We start from the raw sequence: 23,308 nt of genomic DNA, 5'->3' as shown, positions 1-23,308 counted from the left end.
TGTGATTGAGAAAAAGTCATTTTATGAGCCTTGAAATTCGTACCTAGAAAAAGTTGCATTATTACTAGAAATTTTGTTATTTTCACTATTTATTATAGCTACTGTACATTGATTTTTGTGATTATAGAGATCAACTACTTTATTCTGAATCAGGATAAGGATAAATAGGGAAATTGTGAGATGGGGATGACATCCTTAGTTAAATTTACATAGCATCAATTTGAAAGCTCTTATAATAATGATTTAAACGGAACTGCGATTCTGGCTTGGTATTGCCTCTTCATGTTCAGTAAGAATAGAAAGCTTCAGAGTAATTCGTTCTCACTATTTATGATAGATAATATTGGTGATATTTGGTAACATTTGTTAATATTTGAACCGAATGTGCAACAAATTAATCTACTTTCAGCTTGAAAATTTTCAACTTATCAGGAGTACAATGTTATCATATAGTATCTCAGGTGGGCCCACCCTTTTATTTTTTTGTTCACGTGATCTGATGATATTCATTCCATTATCAAGTATTTAAATTATAAAGAGTGATGAAACAAGATAAAACGCAAGGAAAGCTATGAAAAGAAATTTTTTATCTTCATTTATCACAAAATAAGGATAAGATGAAGGAGTCGGACACATAATATATTATGAAACTTCGTTGAAAAACATCAATATCTGAAACTAGAGTTATCAAATTGTGTTACCTCTGACTCTTATGGAGAAGGCACAATTCAAATTAATATAATAAATTCTGTGAGCAAACAACGAAATCCTGATTTTTATCATGAGCATGGTTAAATCAAGAAAATTGTAATATTTTTTTAGAGTATTTGAAAGTGAAAATCTATATACAGCGCATGTCAAAACAATAGAAAAAATTAATTGTTTCGAGCGCCATAGTGTAAATGAGATGCAATGTAGACAGCAGTATTATTCTGTTTACTATGGTGATGGGAGTCAGCCGCGTCGGCTGTTTCCCCTTCCACAGCGTCAACTTGAATCGAAAATACATAACAATATACATCAATAAATTCGCAATGAATGTGGCTACAATAATTATTCGTTACATTGTTCTTTAAAATTACTTGCTTCGAAATTAATCGGAGAAAACAAAAAAATCAAATCAAAAACCCCTAAATTTTTACATTATATTATTTTATCAAGGAAACTGTTCGATTTATTGAGGAAATGAATATGACTAATATTGTAGTCCTCAATTTAACGAATCGAATGACATATGATAGATTTTTTTCTGATTAATGGTTACAGAGATAATTGATTTCCAGTTTGCTGTTTACTATGGCTAAGAGAGTCAGCCGCGCCGTTCCGCGTCGACTGTTTCCCCTTCCACGGAGTCAAATCGAATCGCAAATACATAACAATATACATCAATGGATTTGCAATGAGAGTGGCTACATTAATTATTTGGCTCATTTTTCTTTAAAACTACTTGCTTTGAAGTTAATCGAAGAAAACAAAAAAATCAAATCGCAAACCCCCTAAATTTTTACATATATATTATTTTATCAAGAAAACTGTTAATTTTTTTGAAAAAAATAATATAACTATTACTGTAGTCCATAATAAAACGAATCGAATGGCATATAATAGAACTGTTTCCGATCAATGGGTACAGAGATAATTGATTTTCCGTGATTACCTGCATTTTTCAACTTTGAGGGGGTCTAGGGGGGAAAGCTCCAAGGGGATTTCTTGGGACTTTTGGGAGAATGACCCTCTGGGAGGGTTCTATCGATGGTAAAAGATTCAGCTTTTATTTAATTTTCGGATCGAAAAAACCTTTATTGACTGGGCTAATTACACAGATGTGTGGAGAAGCCAGTCTATTGCTGTATTTCCATTTCCATAAGGTCTATAGTTTCAATCAGGTAGGTACTTGTGGATGAGAATACTGCGTAAGGTCTACTGTTCACAGAACTACTAGTTAAGGCCCTGTACACATGACGTCGTAAGACGCCGCGTTTAACGCGCGTTGGTTAATTGAGATACCGTACACATGCATGTGTATAAGAGCGTTGACCGCGGCGTTTAATGTCGTCATGTGTACAGTCGCTAAGAGCTCTGTAACTTAATAACTTTTAACTGAATTGCTTAATGAATTGAGTTAATTAAAAAATATGTTGAGATTTTTCCAAGCTTTGAAAGAGTTTACTAGTAAATTAACTCCATTACAGATACACGCTGTGAAATATATATTACTGTACTATCCTATTTATATAATAACTTACCTTATAACTGAAGACTGAAGTGGTTTAATTAATTTAGTTGACTAAAATATATGCTGAGATTTTTCTAAGCTTTGAAAGAGTTTACATAATTAATAGATTAACACTATTAGGCCTTTGGATATATAGGAATTTAATTTGATTTGATGATTCCTATGTTTAAATTGAATAAATGGAACTAAATGAATGATGAATTGATTTTAATGTTGAATGACAAAATTGAACTTTTGATAAATATGTAAATAAAACTGTTACAAGTGATAAACAAACTATGCTAGTTGAAAACATCACAGGTGGCGGTGGCAATCATAATATGATTCGCCACAGATATACTCTGTAAAATATATATTACTATACTATCCTTTTTACTAGGCTGCAAAGGATCATTGTATCTTTCTTGGATTTTTCGAATACCTTTTGTGGCCTTCTATATATATATATATATAGGTGCCGTTAATTGAATACCACAATTGAATAAAATTTTGATTCCATTTGATATAATCATAGAGAAACAATAGCGTAAGCTATTGCTTATGCTATTGTTTCTCTATGATATAATACAGTACCGGTATTACTTGAATTGAGCATTCTAATGGAATATGAAACATTGGAATCAGAATTTATAAGATTGAAATTGAATTTCGATTGGAAACCAGCCTTCAGTACGGTAGTAGACTAGTAGTAATGTATCATACACTCTAAATTGAAAGCATTCCGGAAAAAGTTGTCATATGTATTCACTGACAATGCGTGCAGAAAATATTATTTGAGAGGATTTTGTGATTGGATTGACAGGGACATCATGATATCAGTGTTATTCGAATTGGCATCCAAAAATACGAGGGTGGTTTGAAAAGATTACAACTACAATCTGAAGTTGGTGTGTATTCTGTTGGTTTTCAGTTGACAGTTTCTTACCACATTTATGTTATGCAAATAGCTTTCATATCAAACATAAATTTGAGTTTTTAGTAATTTGAGTGAGAGACAAAAAGTGTTGGTATCCTTTTCCACTAAGATAGCACGCAACTTCTCATTGATACAGAAAATTCAATGTTGAAAAAGAGCTGAGTAGGTACTATTTGGGTTAAAAAAAAATGTGAGCATCGCTAGGGCAAGTGTTTACAAGGAGACAATATTGATTTGATTTGAAACTTCTTTATTGTCAATACAATTTTACAAAACAAAAATATATAAATATCCTTCAAAACAATAAAGCCCAAAGGTAAAAACCTGTTTGGGAAACATAATTTTTAAATATATACACACAACTCTCAAGAATAACATATGATGGAAAATAAAATATTTAGGAAATATTTCAAGCAGTATATAGACCTATAGATCGTAATTTTTTCACGCGTTCTCTGGAGATACCCTCCACCACAGAAAAATAACTGTTAGGCCAGTTTCACACGGCAGAGACCTCGCTCCTGGAATATCATATTACAGAAGATCATATTTCATATTTTGCAGCTCTCCTGTACTTTCACATGGGGATCTTACGAATAAGCCGACAGATCTAACAACTATGCCGACGTTTGCTCAAACCTATGACTCATCACTTTTCCTCAAAGTCTAACTTCCTTAAAAATATAGATAGAAGATTTCTGATTTCGGATTTGGATTCAGCGACCCCAAATTCTTTAAAGCGTAAGTCCCATTTTCAAAAATACCCGAAAACAAGGGAGTTATAGCTGTTTTTAATATAGCTTTCCATTATCATATGATTATATAGTACATACTAAGATAATAATACTCCTGCCTCACAAAGGGACAGGCAAAGGTTTTAAGAAGTTTTTGAACACCTGAGAAGTTTATACATAAACATTTTTAATTTTTAAAAGTTCTAGTTTTCCAAAAAAATATTGAACTATGAAAAGATGAATCCAAATATGAAATCATAAATCATCTCCACTCATCACCCAATAAAATAGGAGGAAAAGGAATGTTGTACAGTAAAATTCACTGAATTTCAATTGTCATTCAACAATCCAATTTATCAGGTTCAAATCGTTGAATATCACTTTAAATTCTCAGCAATTATTGACTATTTCTTTTTACAATCAGAAAAATCTATTATGAACATACAGTATAAACATTGTGCTGATCTGAATCGATCTATGGTAATAATAGGAATTGAAAGAATAGAAAATGTCATGGCATTCCAAGTAGTGATGTCTGTGTATTAGAACTGCTGAGTTGATAATGCATACTACTGAAAAAAAGTCATGAATAGCTCAGACCAGCCTGGCGACTTTGATGCTTTTGAAACCGGAATCTTGTTTTATTTTTATTAAAGAATGATATGGAATGAAAACCATGTATCATAGTACAAAGCTTTGTATCATGAGTAAGATTGACAATCATGGCTTGTCGATTTTAGTTGCTGACCTAAATCCTCATTCCTCAGTCGTAGAACTATGGACCAAGCGCGAGCATTTGCCTTTTATGTCATATACCGTCGACACAAACTTATGAAATTTATGAAAAGCTTGATAGCTTGAATAGTGATCTGATATTTGTTACACGTTTTTATTCTAAGACATAATATGTCTTGTAGACTAATTTTTAATGTTTCTTCAATCGGCAGGAAAACTTTGGTTTTTCAAAGTTATCTTACTCCCTTATTTTGGGGTATTTCCAGAAATCAAGATAAATAACCTACCAAATTTCCTACACGAATACAGTGTAAGTTGTATTATAATAGCTAGAGTACTTACGTACTGTATAGTACAGTACCTGTTCGTTTTTACCGTATAATTATATGATAATAGAAAGCTTTATTAAAAACAGCCATAACTTCCTTGTTTTCGGATATTTTCGAAAACGGGACATACGCTTTAAAGAATTTGGGGTCGCTGAATCCAAATCCGAAATCAGAAATCTTCTATCTATATTTTTAAGGAAGTTAGACTTTGAGAAAAAAGTGATGAGTCATACTTTGTGGAAACGGCGGCGTAGTTGTTAGATCTTGCCTCTGCTTGCATCGAGGGGAAAAGACGTGACAAAACGAGGTTCCTGGATAGGAGTCACCATGTGAAAGACACGATTTGACTCAATGTACTTCGACAAAAAAACGAGAACACTGTTCAGTGTTCAAGTTGCACGTCTCCTATCGTGTGAAAGAGGCCATAGGCTATTCTTTCCTCAGTGCCTCTATTCTCTACAATATTTGACGATCGATCAAGTCGATTTTATGCTCTATAAAGCTTTTCGCAGTTCGGCCAATGTAAGAGGTGTGGTTGAGTAGACTTTGAGGCTCGTATTATATTATTGGAACACCAGTATGACTCCAGAAGTGAGGCCGACGCTACCTCATATGAAAATCAATCAGAACTTAAAGCAAGGTAAATCTTGCATAATTACAAATTTGGAAATCATAATCTCATTTATTGAGTTCATCTTTCTCAACAAAAAAAAATATATTTATATATTTTGGGGTGTAGTTCAGCAACTTTACAATTGAACAATTGAACTTAAGAGTATTTTTTTTATTGAATCATACAATAAGTACATCATCAAGAAGATATGGAGAAAGAAAAGGTAAACCTTTTTCTATTCCTCTCCCAAATTTAGATAAGGTTACACATAGTCCGAAATAGGTTAAGTCATAGGCCTACCCAAAAATGGAGTATTTGACAGATTGCAAGCTGGCAAATCTGTTATCCGTGGGCCCATCGCTTTTTGAAACTTAGTAAGAGAATAATTCTAAATCTGTGGTTTCTAAATTTTCCCCACTTTAAAATTCAAAAAACTACGTCCCTCCATTTTTACAACTTTTTCATAACTCTTTTTCTTTTCTTTGTTGATCAACCGCAACCATCGAACTGTATAAATAAAGTTCACAGACTATAATTGGATTCAATATCACAGAGAAAAAAACGGGAATTTTCTTATAGGAATGCGCCCAGAATGATTGCTACTGCAATTATTTGAAACATGATGTTTTGTTGCAGTGTATTTACGTAATATAATGATGAATGCATTGCCGATGTATTAATAATTTTATTGATGTTGTATACTTCGCAATTCACATTTCTCTTAGAAGATTGCCAGGAATTCAGGACGTATCATTTGTGAGAAGGTAGAAAACTGATAATACCTGCTGTACGGTACTCTCTGAGATTTACCATCGAGAAATAATAGCATAATTATTCTATATTTTCTTCATGCTATCTTATGTGGTATCCATTTTGCAATCTATTCTCTATGAATTTACTATGACGATGATAATTATGCTTTCGATTGTTAATTTTCGTCAATCTCTTCTGAGCTCTAGAGAGAGTTACGCCAATGTTTATCTCACTCACTCTCATCTTTTATATTCTGTATAGTTTCCTCTCACTTGTCTCATTCATGAATAAACATTATACCGTGGTCCACATAAAATATATCACCATAAATGATGTGAACACATGACGTGAAGCAAAAATAGATTAAATCACTACATTTATGACGTGAAGCATAAAATGCCAACTAAACTGTGCCACGGCCACATAGCTATAAATCAGTGCAAAAGATACCTAATACATAAATTTCAATTAATTATTTAAAATAATTTGACTGGTTTCATTACTGGCTGGCTACAGAAAAAGTACAGGCTGAAATATTTTCTCCTTGGAGAGATATACTGTAAATTCTCATCTGATTTCTATATATATATATATATATATAATATATATATATATATATATATATATATATATATACTTCAGACTTCTTCAGATCTCTCCAAGCAATAACGATACACTCGCGAAAGATTTGTTGGACTTTTGAAACTGACTGTGTAGCCTATACTGATATATTGGCACTGGTTTATGGTAATATGTGCAATGTAACATTTCGTATGTTACCCTTGTCTGTATTATGTCAGACTGAACCGCTTATGATGGGCGGGGCATGTGGAGCGGATGCCAGACACTCGGTCTCCCAAAAGAATATTTATGGGACAGCCAGGAGGCAAAAGACCGGTGGGAAAGCCAAGACTGAGATGGGTGGATGGCATCTCAAAGGATGCTGCAGAACTTCTTCGCATCAGGAATTATTGGAGAATGAAGGCAAGAGATCGTGATGGATGGAGGCGCAGTATTGAGGAGGCCAGGGTTCGATTTGGGCTGTAGCTTCATCATCGAAGAAGAAGAAGAATAAGACGAAGAAGACGAAAAAGAAGAAGAAGAAGGCGAAAAAGAAGAAGAAGAAGAAAAAGATTCTGTATATTATTCATTCTCTAATAATTTCAGATGAAGAATCTTTTATATAGTAAACATTCCATTATTCTGTTCTGTTCTATCATTGTAGACTTTATGAATATACAGGTAGGCCTATAGCTAGCATGAATATACAGGTATATAACTCTTGTTCCAGATAAAATGTCAGAATCTCTGTTCTACGGGTACATTGATGTCAAAGTTCCATCAAGAGGTAGAAAATTTGGACCATGGAAGGTAAAGTATATTTTCAAACGTAGGCTAGGATATTAGAAGCATTGAAAAATGTTTGCTCAATTTATTAGTACAATAGGCTACACGACTACCATAACATGCACATGGGAGCCTACTTGGAAATAGTTATTTGTGCAACTAGTGCACAAAGTGACAGTTTGCTGCACCGAAAGAGACGTTTACGCACGAGCCGTAGGCGAGGGCGAAATGGTTTCTTGAGTGCAGCAGAGGAACTTTGCGCAAGTATTTCACATTAAATTTTTCCTACAGTTACCATTGAATATGAGAAGTGGTTGATCATGGGTAAAATGATGGCTGAAGTCCATCAAATGTTTGTCTGTATAATTTTGATATTAATAACAACTTTAATTTATTTTAAACTTGATAATCCAATCGAAAATTAATAATCAATAATTTATTCAAATTAAAAATTAAGTTAATCTAATTAATTTGAATAATTTTGAGTTAATCTTAATTTCTAAATAATCTTTCAACCAATCAATTTATGAATGAAAAAAATATTATTTGAAATAATTAATAATATTCAAAATGTATAATTTAAAGAGTTCTCATTCTTATTTATTCGAAAATCAGAACAAATATAGATAGAACAAATATAGATAGAACAAATTCGTATTCAAAATACACGCCAACAATGTCAACAGCTGATTGGGATGGCTGCAAGATAATATGCAAAGTAATACTTTGCGCACTAGAGCGGAAAAGTGATTCTTTGCGTTCTGTAATCAGTGCAGGAATGGTCACTTTTCAAGGTAACTGTAGGAAAATGTAATTCTCTTCAGAGCCAGGCGCGGATCCAGGGTGGGCGAACGCTCCCACTTTCCAAGTGGTGTTTGAAAAACTATACTCCGTTCAAATTAACTTCGGACTTTGGATGGACATGCGCAGCAGAGAAGGCATACAGCGTTCAGGCATACAACGACGGCTATGTTACCGTTGTGTACCGGCCAGCGTTCTTTAATTTCCAGTGAGTATTCAAGCGCTCATGTTAAACTTAGGAAGTTTCCTCTCTGCAATCACAGACTCGACTGACTCTATTCGACAAATTGACAACTGCGCTTCCACCTATGACTCAATCCATCACTGCAATTGGCTGATCTCCCTCCATTTTTCTGCGCCGCAAATTCCTCCTAGTCTGAAGAAGATTTGCACGGAGTATACAGTTACTATACGGTAGTCCAGTCAATATAGACATCAAAAAGGGTGCTCTGAATCAGAGCTGAGGTTTTTAACTAGTATAATAATATTTATTGAAATTTTGAAAATCTAACAAGCAAACGAATAGAAATTTAGAAAAAATAAAGATAAAATACAATTTTAAAATAGTGTAGGCCTAGCAAGGGCAGAACCGACTATTGAGCTATTCGAAGATGTTGAATATGCGGACATGACACCCGAAAACGCTTCTTTAATAATTCTTCTGAAAACGATTCAATTATTTTATTTCATTTTATCTATTGTTACTCTGTCATGTAACCCATGTCAGAGGTAGGCTATTTATAAACATGAAAATCTTTTACAGTATAACAAAGTAAGTTACAAACTTAGATTATTCTCCTTAAACTGATATATCGTGCTGCGTCCACTATAGAGTCTATATGTTTTTGCTATTAGAAAAAATCTGGTGTGGTACACGCACACAACTTTCCTTGCTCATTGAACTGTAAGCCTCATTCTTAGACGAGAATAATTTAGAGGAATAACATAATGACGATTGGCGGCAAAATATTTGCAACTACGATCAGACTACTTTATATGTGTATATATATATAATTGTTTTCAGAGTACTTTTTCCTTTGTGTAAATTGTGAAATTCGATGATTTTTTCAAAAGTCGTCAAAACAGCTGTTCTACAGATGAAATATCTAGACTATGACTGTGTTCTTTTTATAAACTGCTCTACCTACCTACCTCATGCACTAGAAGGAGGTTACAACGTTTATTTCTCAAGGATGGGGTGGACCCCCCATTAGTTTTCCAGGGAAAAGACTCATGCCAGTTGATAGAGCTGATAAATAACTATACAGGGTATGAATTTGAAAAAAATCGGTCAAGTAATTTTTGAGAAAATTGTGAAAAACATGGTTTTTTAGTAATTATCTGCCATTTTTCTCAAGAATATTACGGAGCTCCTGCAATTTTCCCAAAAATGAGACTCATGTCAGTTGATAGGGCTTATGAACAGCTATCTATGGTATAAATTTGAAGAAAATCGTTGAAGCCGTTTTCGAGAAAACCGTGAAAAACATGGTTTTTTAGTCATTATCCGCCATTTTTCTCAAGAATATTACAGAGCTCCTGGAATTTTCCCAGAAATGAGACTCATTTCAGTTGATAGGGCTTATAAATAGCTATCCATGGTAAAAATTTGAAGAAAATCGTTAGAGCCGTTTTCGAGAAAAACGTGAAAAACATGGTTTTTTAGTAATTTTCCGCCATCTTGAATTTCTTATTGTCAGATCCTTATGGTATAAGGACCTTATGTTTAAAATTTCAAGTCAATCGGTTAATTAGGAATGGAGTTATCGTGTTCACAGACATACACACATACACACACACACACACACACACACACACACACACCACACACACACACACCACACACACACACCACACACACACACACACCACACACACACACACACACACACAGACCAACACCCAAAAATCATGTTTTTGGACTCAGGGGACCTTGAAACGTATAGAAATTAAGAAATTGGGGTACCTTAATTTTTTTTGGAACCTTACCTATGGTAATAGGGCAAGGAAAGTAAAAACGACTAGCAGTCAGATATACTAGCAGTCAGACTATCTGACTGCTAGTCGTTTTTTTCTGATAGCAAAAAGTGATTTATTAATAAACAGTTCGTGATGGAAAACATCATTGAAGAAGTCTATATGTGTAATCGGGATGAATTCTACAGATGGAAACTACTGAGATATTGCAATTATTCAAATGCTAATGAATTAATTATCATTATTAAACGAAAATCCAAATTAAATCCAATTTCCTGGGCTGACAAATAATTTTTGAATAGTAGCGCTCATCGAATTTCCATCTATAGTGAGGTCCAGGTTATAATGACAGTATTTGATCAACTTTGGTTTTGCTATCCTTGTCTATCATTCGACATAGCCGGTGGTACTATCCTTTTCTAGGTCCACAACGATGCCAATTATATTTTTGACAGTGTAGAAATATAATTAATTAATGCAGAGAATCGGCACCGCTATTCTTCTATCTTTATCCACTGCCATTATAACGTGGACCTCACTATAGCTGTTTACCCTGTTGTCAATATTTGCAGTAGCAGAAGTCTCCGGGGTGAATTACAGCATTTAATTTGGATTTTCGTTTAATAATAATAGGGATGAATAAAATTCTCTTTACTGGATGGAATTGCTTTCATTTCCTTAAGTCAATACGTGGACTACTTCAATTACATTGACTTTTTGTGAAGTTTTTCATGTGTTAGTTCGCTTGTAATAGATTATTCCCATGTCAACAGGCCTGGAACAAGCAATGGTGCACGATCAGAGTGACCAGTGGGAGGTCAGTTGAAATATGCCTTGCGAATAACATGTCGAATCTGAATTATTCGTTAACTGTGCAGGTGCCCGTAAATGCAAGTATCTGTCGATCTGAATCCAGGTGAGTTACCCATCAACATTACTTTTACTGAGAAAGTAGCTTTTATTTGTTGCCAAGATGCGCTAGGATATGAGTTCAAAACATTTCAAATTCCCCAGTTAATTCTATAATGAGGTCCACGTTATAATGGCAGTGGAGAAAGATAGGAGAACAACGTTGCTGATCCTCACTGTCTTATCAATGCCTTCTTGACGGTAGCTGATACAGGTTTATTAATGTAATATTAATTGTTCATTCTCGTTTAAAATAATAAATTATATTTTATTAAGCAAGGAATTATATTGAATGAAAAAGACTAAGAAATTGTCAAAAACCACAGATTTATTGATACTTAGAAAGACCGGTTTCGGTTATTACACCATTGTCAATCTCTGATAAACAGTTTCTAAGTATCAATAAATCTGTGGTTTTTGACAATTTCTCAGTCTTTTTCAATATCAACTTCTCAACTACACAAAAAAAAGGAATTATATTCTTCAATAATTTCATAATTAAGATGAAATATTTTCTCAAGTAATAATTAATTCTACATTGTTAAAAGCCGATCTAGGAACAGAGCAAAGCGAGAGAGAGAGAAAGCGCTATCCGCTTTGTTGAATAATAGACAAGGATAGCAATACCATTGCTAATCAAACACTGCCCCTGCGCTCAGGTTTTTAACCTTTTCAGGGACTTTCCGAATTTAATTATAATACTATTTTACTTTTAACTTTTTTGTTAATTTATTGTCAATTGTATTTATGTAGTTAAAGACATTCATGTATGCATTGTATGAAGGAAAAATAAACTATTGATTGATCGATTGACTGCCATTATAACGTGGACCTCACTATAGACCTATTGTCAGACAAAATTACCTTCAAGCACAGGTCCAGATAATTGAACGAGTGTAGTGAGTTCTTACTGATGACTAGAATCTCGAGTCGTCGATTTGTTCGACGATTACTTCCGATTGCTTTCATCAGTCAACTTCAAATTTTCAACAATTATTTTTAGAACCATATATTATAAAGATCGATTAGTTTGTTGGTCAACGAAATTGACTACTCCTTTGCCGTTTTTTTAGGATGTAACATTGATAGTGATTGATAGTAACAGATAGTGATAGTAACATGATCAGTGCATTAAGAATTGTGCATTAATTTTAAGAATAAGAATAAGTGCATTAATTTCTCCTGTATGCGGACATCATTTATCGTGAAATTATTTGCATACAGAATTATTTCCGCTAAGATTTATTGGTGCAATGGCATGTTCTGTTATGTATATATACAGTTTTTCTTTCTTATTATCACATATATTGTTTTTCAAATTATTGAATGGACAGGCACTTTATTCTTTCATTTTAGTTCATCTGTTATACTAATTTTCCTTTACTTTTGCTACTCTGTTAATTTTGATGTTTATCTTAATAGAGGCTGTTTGTATGTTGAAATAGGTACTGTATGATAAAGACATTTTATTTTTACTTTTACTTCTATTGCCAACTATTGCCTTATTATTTCATTTTTTTACATTTTCTGTAATTATTTTTTATGTTTTCTTTGCGAGAATGAAGCTATTATTATTATTAGAAAAAATGTAGTGTAATGATTTATCATTAATAAGTTGGATCATTAATTACAGATTTAAAAATCAGCTCAATAATCCATGAGCGATTTCTTAACTAGGCTCCCTAGTCAATATTTATTACGTATTTTTCTTTTTTTTTATTGACAAAAGTGCCCCAAATAATTTTTCTCGGGGTACTATAACTGTAGGCCTATTGTAGGCCTAGTTGATGTTTCTTAGGGCCAAGTCTCAAGGAGCGTTTTTCCAGGCGTTTTCAGACAAGTCGGCAGGGCAATGGGTTGGCGTTAACGGGAATCAGCTGATAATCAGCCAATTGGAGAACTTCCTGCCCTGCCGACTCTGAAAAAAATGCTTCTGTGGCTTGGCCCTAAGTATCTTTTGTATTTTTCTTCTGTGATTCATTTAACAGTTAAATTGAATAATGTTCATATTGAGGATTTCTGTAGAGATATATAGGGTGACACAGAATAACGGGAACTTTTAAAAACGCCATAAAACATTAGAGGGAAGGGGAAAAATGGGTTTATTCAAACTATGTAAAGTTGAAGTCTTGCCATTTGAGAATTATTAATAACATCTATCACTTTTTGACAATTACTTCTTCAAGATGGCTTCCTCCTTAACGAATGCACTCCTGAACGATTGCTGCAACATTTCAGCTGGGATATTGTTAATTTCATTTTGAATTGTCTGTTATGATTCAATCACAGTTATTGGTCGAGTTGTGAAAACGGCTGATTTGAGATATCTCCACAAACAGAAAATCGCAGGTGGTCAGACATTGGGCCTGGAAACGCACACGTTGCAGCGATCAATGAGGAAACGTCAACACGGATTTCAAGAGTGTATTCGTTCAGGAGGAAGCCATCTTAAAGAAGTAATTGTCAAAAAGTGATGGATGTTATTAATAATTCTCAAATGGCTAGTCTTGAACTTACATTAGTTCGAATAAAATCATTTTTGCCCTTTCCACTAATGTTTCACGGCGTTCCCGTAATTCTGTGTCACCCTATATTTGTTGTGTCAACATTTGGGAATACGAAAAAAATAAAATTTATGGTTTGGGTAGGCTACACTAGTCAAACTTATTAAATTTCTAAAATCAGTGAAAACAAAATTGAATTTTTCATGAACTGCATGGTCTCAATTTCTAGTTGTTCTTCTACCAAAAACTCTTCTATCTTATTCCAATTGAAGTTTCTGTTTTCAGAACAAAAAGTTACGCTTTTGGAATTTTTCTGCCGGAGAGCAAATATCATGAAGCTGTCCTCTTCCTGGCTGGTAGTTCAGAAACCGAGAGCCAAAAATGGATGTCCCAGATTAGAGCTTTACTGAAGCCAAATTTAATTCCAGGTGAACATTTTTCTCAATTTCTGTATCATTTGACAAGTTATATATAATTGGCCACTTTATAATAACAGAGATGAACGAGTAGAGTATTCGATTATTTTTTTTTTTGGTTATTTCTATTAAAACTAGTCACGAGGACTAACCATTAATTTTGTTCTGTTATTTCTTATCCTAAATTAATTTTTATTGCTAAAGTCTTCCAGTGAAGCCTACAGTTCCAATCTATAATTTTACTACTTTAAATTATTTCACTACACTTTTATTCAATATACTTTAATCACTCCACTAGCACTACACCAACTCGAAGGGCTTTGTTCTCTTCAACCTCCTAGTGAGTTCAGTGTTGTCTAGTAGTTGGATGACTTCGGTGTTGTCGTGTTGATGAAGACGTGACTCATGATGGGCTGCCAATCGTCTTATCTCACAGGTCACATAGGGGATGTGCAGATCTCGGTGCAAATCGCTGTTCCTTATGTACCAGGGCGCATTCACCATGTTCCGCAGTACTTTGTTTTGGAATGTTTGAATCTGACTGATGTTAGATGTTCTAGAGCAGCCCCAAAGCTGAATTCCATACGTCCAGACAGGTTTTAGAATTTGTTTGTAAATCAATAACTTGTTGTCCAATGAGAGTTGTGATTGACGGCCCAACAGCCAATAGATTTTACTGTATTTGAGTCCTAGCTCGCTTCTTTTCATCTTGATATGCTCTTTCCATTTCAACTTGGCGTCAAGAGTCATTCCAAGGTATTTTGCTGTGTTGCTGTGTGGTACTACATTCCCACGATTATTTATGATAATAATAAAAGTGCTTGAGTGACAGGGGTACACCCAAAGATCCTTCATGGGGATATTTACGAATCAAGGAGATTCGCTCATCTTTTCTAAGATAGACTGGAAGGATTTCCTTTGTATACAAATATGCCAAGCAAATTTTTATATACCAATCGACTCTCACCAGGATAAAACCTGCATTTGAGGCTTGGCATTAGAAAAAATGTTAGAGAATATCGTATTGTAGGTACGGTACTTTGATGAAATATTTTATACTGTTTGATATTTTTCATTACTAAATCACAAATATGTCTCAATTATCCTTCCGGCAATCGAGCTGTTGTAAAAAGTACAACAGTGTCAGTTTATTTACTGCACAAAACTATTAAAAGAGGTGGTTAATTTGTGAATGAGCCACCTATGCATTCCAAAACTTTCCCCCCATCACTCCACTGAGTTGCAGTATCAACCGAGCAATGGTTCAGTCATTAGACGCCATTTAGTCGCGACAGTGCATAAGTCGCACTGTGCATAAGATAGGGAAAGACTGTATACGGGGACTGTAAACGAACCAATAACACAGAATTGATGGCTTTGCTTGATGACCCTTATTGGGCTATGAAATGATAATCATCCAAATGCTCATAGGCGTAAAATAATCCAAGAAATTGGAAAAAGTAATTATATAGTTAATTAATATGTTTTGACAGTAAACAGAATACATAACACTTTGGAATACTTAACACTAAAATTGGATGTTGTACAAAATACAACACGCGACTGCTCGTGTGATTGAGTAGGACGCGACTACCGGAAGGTTAAAGATTGAAAAATCAATCGATTTAGAGAAAGATAGGCTATATTTATAAATGCAAAATTTTATGCAATATTTATAAGCAATCTTCTACCCAAAACTTTCTTTGATATCTTGGAATGAAGTTTCAAATCAAAATGCACGAAGTTGATCAATAACATTAGTTGAATATTTACATTATTTTCAAGAATTTGAGTTGACTCCTGAATTCCTCCACTTTACTTATTGATTTGTGTTTTCACAGGGTCTAGTTAGAATATAATTTCCTTTTTATTGCAGTGACAAATGATGAGATCTTTGATTGATTACAATAATTCAAATAATTTTCAACACAAAAGTTTCTTTGATATCACAGAATGAAGTTTCAAATCAAAGTGCACGTATAACTTTAGTTGAATATTTTCAAGAATTTGAGTCAACTCCTGATTTCCTCCACTTTACTTGACTTGTATTTTTACAGGGTCTAGTTGAAATATCATTTTCCTTTTTATTGCAGTGACACATGATGAGTTCTTTGTATCTTTGATTGATAACAAGTGCTCACGAAATGCTGGTCTCTACGGTACTTATGGGATTTTGAGTCTGAGTAGTATTGATATGACAATCACAGACTCAAATACTGGTATTATCAATGCATCATGGAAGTGGAGTCAGATTGAATATGCAAAACTCGCGATCCCGGCACAAAACGACAAAGACAGTGAAAAAATATTGATAATTCGTCTATTGAGGTAGGTTTACTCACTGATGTGATTTTTACTGTTCTCCAGCAAATTTAAGCTACCTACCGAGTGTAAGGTACGGTAAAAAGTGTATGGTACCTTACTATTAGAAGATAAAAGAGAAACATCATCTATGCATATTATCATAGAGAAACAATAGCGTAAGTAGATATCCCATGGTATAGGGAATTTATGTCGCAACTTTTACTGTTATCTCAAGCCGATTACTGTCAATTATTGTCAATTTTTACTGTTTTGTTGGGGTGATAGTGTATGAACGGTACAATTTGAGAGACTACCAGCGTTACACAGCTGCATAGGAGAGAACTATGTGAGCTATCGGCTTGGGATAACTGTAAAACTTGCGACATAAACGCCCTATACCATGGGATATCTACTATGCTATCGTTTCTTCATCTTTCTGTATAATATTATTCATCACAAATGGTAGTACTCAAAATAAGTAAGAGTAAGTTTGTTTTTCGGTTCGTGTTTGATAATTTCTCTAATAAGTGAATATTCTCTATTTTAAAAATAACTGAGTGTTATAAATTATTATTATTTTGGTATTTGGAATATCCAAATTCAAAAGAATGGTTTGTATAAATATTTTTGGACAGAAAATTTTGTGGAAATCTATAAGACATAACCTCATTTGTACTTTTAATGTTACCTAAATTTGGGAGAAAAACAGTACAAGGTATTCTTAGTTTTTCTCTCCCGATCTGTACTTCATTGTAAAAAAGAATAAAGAAAATGAATAGTAGTCTATGGTATACAGTAAATAGAATAAGGTACTGTAGTTGACTGTTTGAAGAGAAGTGAAAAACATCCTCCCTATAATATATTATTTTTATGGTATACAGTAAATAGTGTAAGGTAGTTGACTGTTTAAAGAGAAGAGAAAAACATAATCTATATAAATATTATTTCTTTATAATATATTATACTTTATATTGCATAGAATTATACCGTAGGCCTACTCAAGATGGAAGAAATCATATAGTATTTTGAATTTATTCAGTTGCCAGAAAATGTATTCATTCATTTATACAAAGACTCAATGGACTATGATCAGGACTGAACAAGAGGCCAGCTTGAAAATTGTCAAAAATATTATCAATTTCTATAAAAATATCAGCATAAATCCATGAGATGTTTCCTTAATAAATTATTTTTATAATCTGTGGAAGTTGAGGAGTAGAGAGTACTTCTTTATTCCATGGTTCAGTGTTGTTTTCATACATTCTACATTGAATGACAACTGTTTTATCTCTTGTAGGTTGGATTTTACCTTTTCAAGATTCAGGTTGAATCCAAAAGTCAAACATGTTCAACAAGAATAAAACTTGAAGAAGGGTCTACATTGGTTTTCATTTTGATGATGTACTTATAGTATGCTTTATTAAAGATTAAGTATAAAGTAAATTATAGTGGATTTCTGGTCTTGTAAACTTGATTCTAAATATAAAATACATTCATTTGATACAAAACTTGAAGTCAAGTAAACTTGACCAATGTAAACGCCCCTTGATTGATATTATTAAATACTAGAAGGTAAACTGTGCTCCACAAGGGTATAATTAAAAACTAGACCTACTGAAATCTTGAAGAATTTAAATTAGGATTATAACCATCCTTGGTAAATGTAGAATCAATATGCAAAATATCAAGTTAATCAGTCCAGTACGTCAGATGTAATGATGTGATCATTCGTGAATTTCCTATTCCGAATGTGCAGGCGGGTGACACAGAATAACTGGAACTTTTAAAAACGCCATAAAACATTAGTGGGAAGGGCAAAAATGATTTTATTCAAACAATGTGAAGTTCAAGTCTCACTGTATCCTTATGAAGTGACTTTTGTCAATGCAATCATTTTGTTTGTGACAATACAACATTCTTGATTCTTGCCATTTGAGAATATAATTAATAACATCTATCAATTTTTGACAGTTACTTCTCCTGACAGATGGCTTCCTCCTGAACGAATACACTCTTGAAATCTGTGTTGACGATTCCTGAACGATTGCTGCTACATTTCAGCTGGGATATTGTTAATTTCATTTTGAATTGTCTGTTATGATTCAACCACAGTTATTGGTCAAGTTTGAAAATGTTTGATTTTAGATAGCTCCACAAACAGATGGCTTCCTCCTGCACGAATACACTCTTGAAATTTGTGTTGAGATACCTGAACGATTGCTGCTACATTTCAGCTGGGATATTGTTAATTTCGTTTTGAATTGTCTGTTATGATTTAACCACAGTTATTGGTTAAGGTGTGAAAACGTTTGATTTGAGATAGCTCCACAAACAGAAAATCACAGGTGGACACATCATGGGACCATGAAACGTAGATGTTGCTGCGATCAATGAGGAATCGTCAACACAGATTTAACCTTCCGGCAGTCGCGCCCTACTCAATGACACGAGCAGTCGCGTGTTATATTTTTTACAACATACAATTTTCCAAGTATTACCGTATGTACCTACTCTGTTTACATGTACTCAGTTTACTTTCAAAACATATCAATTAATTGTATAATATTACTTTTTCCATCTTCTTGGATTATTTTACGCCTATGAGCATTTGGATGATTACCATTTCATAGCCCAATAAGGTATATCAAGCAATAAATTCTGTGTTATTGGTTTGTTTACAGTCCCCGTGTAAAGTCTTTCCCTATCTTATGCACTGTCGCGACTAAATGGCATCTAATGACTGAACCATTGCTCGGTTGATACTGCAACTCAGTGAAGTGATGGGGGGAAAGTTTTGGAATGCTTAGGTCACTCATTCACTTACGCCACCCCATTCAATAGTTTTGTGCAGCAAAAAACTGACATTGTTGTACTTTTTACAACAGCGCAACTGCCAGAAGGTTAAAGAGTGTATTCGTTCAGGAGGAAGCACTCCTTAAAGAAGTTATATTGTCAAAAAGTGATAGATGTTATTAATAATTCTCAAATGGCAAGTCTTGAACTTGACATTAGTTTAATAAAACCATTTTTGCCCTTCCCACTAATGTTTTATGGCATTATTAAAAGTTCCTGTTATTCTGTGTCACTCTGTATAAGTAAATTATTTCCTTTATCATATTATATATATATATATATATATATATATATATATATATATATCACTTAACAGAAAACACTTTAAAGTTTTATAATATAAATATAAACAGGATACACACGACACGGATAGATTAAAAACTTACATTTAAACGAGAATTTTCGAGAGCTGGGCCCCCTTTGTCAATCAACCAGGAAGTGAAGTGGTGCAGATTTGAACATTCTCTGCTGATTTGAATGTTCAAATCTGCACCACTTCACTTCCTGATTGACAAAGGGGGCCCAGCTCTCGAAAATTCTCGTTTAAATGTAAGTTTTTAATCTATCCGTGTCGTGTGTATCCTGTTTATATTTATATTATAAAACTTTAAAGTGTTTTCTGTTAAGTGATATATATATATATATATATATATATATATATATATATATATATATATTATATATATATATTTTCGTGTCGTGTGTATCCTGTTTATAAAGTAAATTCGTATGGCTTTTGTTGGTGGGGAGTCCCTTGCGGGAAGGTCCCACCGCCTGAATATATAATTTGAGCCGTCAATGGGCCTTACGACTGTCATACTTCAGCCGGGACCAACAGTTTAACGTGCCCATCCGATAACACGGGAGTGATCTGGTTAAAAAACTTTTGGTTGTGAGAAGGTTCGAACTCGAACCCGGAATCTCTATGCTGCTACGCAAGCTCTCTATCCACTAGACCACGAATCACTCCATCCTGTTTATATTTATAATATATATATATATATATATATATATATATATATATATTATATATATATATATATATATATATATATATAATTTTTGGTAATTAATGGATCATTAATCGATTTATAATGGATAATTGTGTTTGGACCAGTAAGGAGGTGGCTGAAGACTGCGAGTTACAAGTGTTCTGTGAGTCAGCCATGGATCTGGAATCGGCAATCAACCGGTACCGCTCATCGCGTCAACACCGGCTCATGACGTCACCTCTGCCGCAACCGCCCAGTAGTCCAGCCGCGCGACTGCTGCGACTGCACGGCTCGGCCGCGCGACGACTCAGTCGCAGCGAGGGCGACTTGCGGCATTGGGCCACCTTGCCACCGAACCACAACTCAGCGGCGCTCCGCAGCTCTTCCAAGTGCATTGACGACCAGCCTAGTCCACTTGGAAAAGTTAGTCGTTACATTAATTAATTTATTAATATTTTTTGTACTCCTACTATGTATAATGAACTATTGTAACTATGTTGTTATGGGAGAAATCCTGTAGCCCTATGCTTCCATGTTTTCGTAAATAAATAAACACTTTTTCTATGTATTTAAACACGACATGCATTCGAATATTAAGTATACTTACTTACTTAATAAGTAATGGTTATTTGTACATCTAGAGTGAAAAGTACGACTTTTTCTCCCTGAGGGAAAAGTTTGAAGCCCGAGGCGAAGCCGAGGGCAACAATTTTCCTGAGGGAGAAAAAGAATTTTTTTCACTCGTGATGTACACAACATTTTTCCTCCATCTACATTTTTTTATAGAAACTGCAAATAAAATCATTTTAATAACTTACGTATTGGTGACAATGTTTCCTAACAACATAACCTAAAATCTAAAACCTAAAAACTGGCCGTCTGATTGGCACTGCCGATTGCGCTATCTAGCAAAAGTTGTAACAATTATATCAGCTGGGTGTCTACCAAAAATGGCTGACTCCAGATCACGCGGTTCAGATTTGAATTGCAGATCAAAAATATTTGTTGGCTGGTATTTTGAATAGAATAAGATATTTTAAAAATTGTATACATTTTTATCGTCTACTTATATTAAGAATATAATATCATACAAACATATATTTCATTGATCAAATTTCTGGTTGTGGTATTGAATTCAGTTGACTCAATGACAGACACCTCTTTATGCTTTCTCATCTGAGCTTAGACCTTCTAACCTATTATAATGTAAGTTTTTAAAATAGAGATGCTTCCCATGTTATTTAAATAGAGTCACTTTTACTCCCTAGGGAGTTTTTCTGTTTTTTACTACCGAGAGCGGAAAAGTGACACTTTAGTATTATGTTTCAGGGAGTAAAGTAAGTACTTTAGCCAGTAGGTGGAGGAAAAAGTTTTTAATTATTTACTCAATATTTGACTGCATGGCGTGTTTAAATACATAAAAAAGTGTGTTAATACATCGCAGCTCGGAATGAAACAAGAAACCATCACCTTCAAATAAATATAATTAAAATCTTACAGCAATGACTAGGAGAGAGTAACATGCTTCCATGTTTTTATAAATAAATACAGTTACAAATCATAAAACAATGACTAGGAGAAAGCAACAGGTTCAGCCCAAAACTGCTCTTCTCCCAAATTTTACAAACAGTAACATTTTCAAAAGATAGGTTACATTTCACTTTCAAGAATTCAAGTCTAATTTTCTATCCAAAAACAAAAAACTGGAAGTTTTTAATTTAGAAGAATGAAACACTTTATTAGAGTTCAATATTACACGATTATTCAATCCACTTTATTCTAGTCTAGTCTAATTATGAATTATTAATCTCTTGGTATACTGTATGGAATAGTATATGAATAAATGCATATTTTGAACTATTGTGACAACAGCGTTGCGGATTCTCAGTCCACAGTAGTGAATTTTCTATTACTTCCGAAACAAGGGGGATTAATTGAATCGCTCACAAAAAAATTAGACGTACTCATGATGTGTAATTACTACTTCTTCTACATACTTCTAGGCTACAATAGTGAATATATTTCATTATTCCCAAAACTAGAGGAAATAATTAAAACTTTCACAAAAAAATGAGTCGCATACATGATTTGCAACGCACTCTTCTTTGTTTTATTTCAGATTGCCAAAACCCTGATATCGGCAAGCATCGGTTTGATTCTATCTACACCTGGGTGCAGCGAGCCTGACTCATCACGTGACTACCAGAACATCAGCACTGATGATTGGGAATTGGTCGAGTACCATGACATAGAAAGTGAGACCAAAGACCTTCCAGGTCTGCATTTCGAAGAGCTTCCAGGTCTGCATTTCTCATTTCCAAAGTCCACATCCTCGAATAGACGAGAGTCCGGGACGTCAGTCGCTTCCGGTATTTACGAAGAAATTGAAGAACAGTCGACAAGATTACATCAAACTTCTCTAAAAAGCACTGAGACTGAGAAAAATAATGTAGCTCCACCTCCTCTACCGCCTAGGAAAACGGAATTCTACAATAAAATGTAAGTTGAACGTTTTAATTATTTATAAATAGATATGAGAGCACAAGGAACACATCCCATTATATTGATCACTTAACTTATGAACGAATTAACAATAATTATTGAGAATACAATGTTGTGTAACAAATTTCCTATTTTAGTGATGATAATAATGTGAATATGTCCTCTACTTTTGGCTTGTGCTATCAAAATTTAAAAATCTACTTTATAAAAATAATTAAGGAGTGAAGTTTTGTGAAGTGAACAACACAAGACAACCGATTTCGGACTATGCGAAACGTTATCTAAATTTGTGAGAGGAATAGCACAAGGTTACCTTATTTTTTCTCTCCCTATCATTTTAATGATGTACTTATTGTATGAATAAAAAAATAAAAGGTATAAAGTTTC

The 23,308-nt window shown here is 33.8% G+C and overlaps 1 protein-coding gene across 1 annotated transcript in view; it reads left to right on the top strand.

Annotated features, from left to right (window-relative positions):
• LOC111053268 overlaps positions 1-22,922 on the top strand; it is a 40,793-nt gene extending 17,871 nt beyond the window's left edge. The window contains exons 2-7 of the mRNA XM_039420004.1: positions 7,608-7,687; positions 11,215-11,357; positions 14,140-14,282; positions 16,364-16,598; positions 20,545-20,842; positions 22,539-22,922. Coding sequence (XP_039275938.1) covers positions 7,613-7,687; positions 11,215-11,357; positions 14,140-14,282; positions 16,364-16,598; positions 20,545-20,842; positions 22,539-22,922 — 1,278 coding nt within the window. The 5' untranslated portion in view covers positions 7,608-7,612. The remainder of the gene's footprint in view (positions 1-7,607; positions 7,688-11,214; positions 11,358-14,139; positions 14,283-16,363; positions 16,599-20,544; positions 20,843-22,538) is intronic.
• Positions 22,923-23,308: the final 386 nt, after the last annotated feature.

Source organism: Nilaparvata lugens, chromosome 2, assembly GCF_014356525.2.
Source record: "Nilaparvata lugens isolate BPH chromosome 2, ASM1435652v1, whole genome shotgun sequence".
Taxonomy (NCBI): domain Eukaryota; kingdom Metazoa; phylum Arthropoda; class Insecta; order Hemiptera; family Delphacidae; genus Nilaparvata; species Nilaparvata lugens.
The sequence above is the reverse complement of the archived record's forward strand: the minus strand, read 5'-3'. Positions and strand labels throughout refer to the sequence as shown.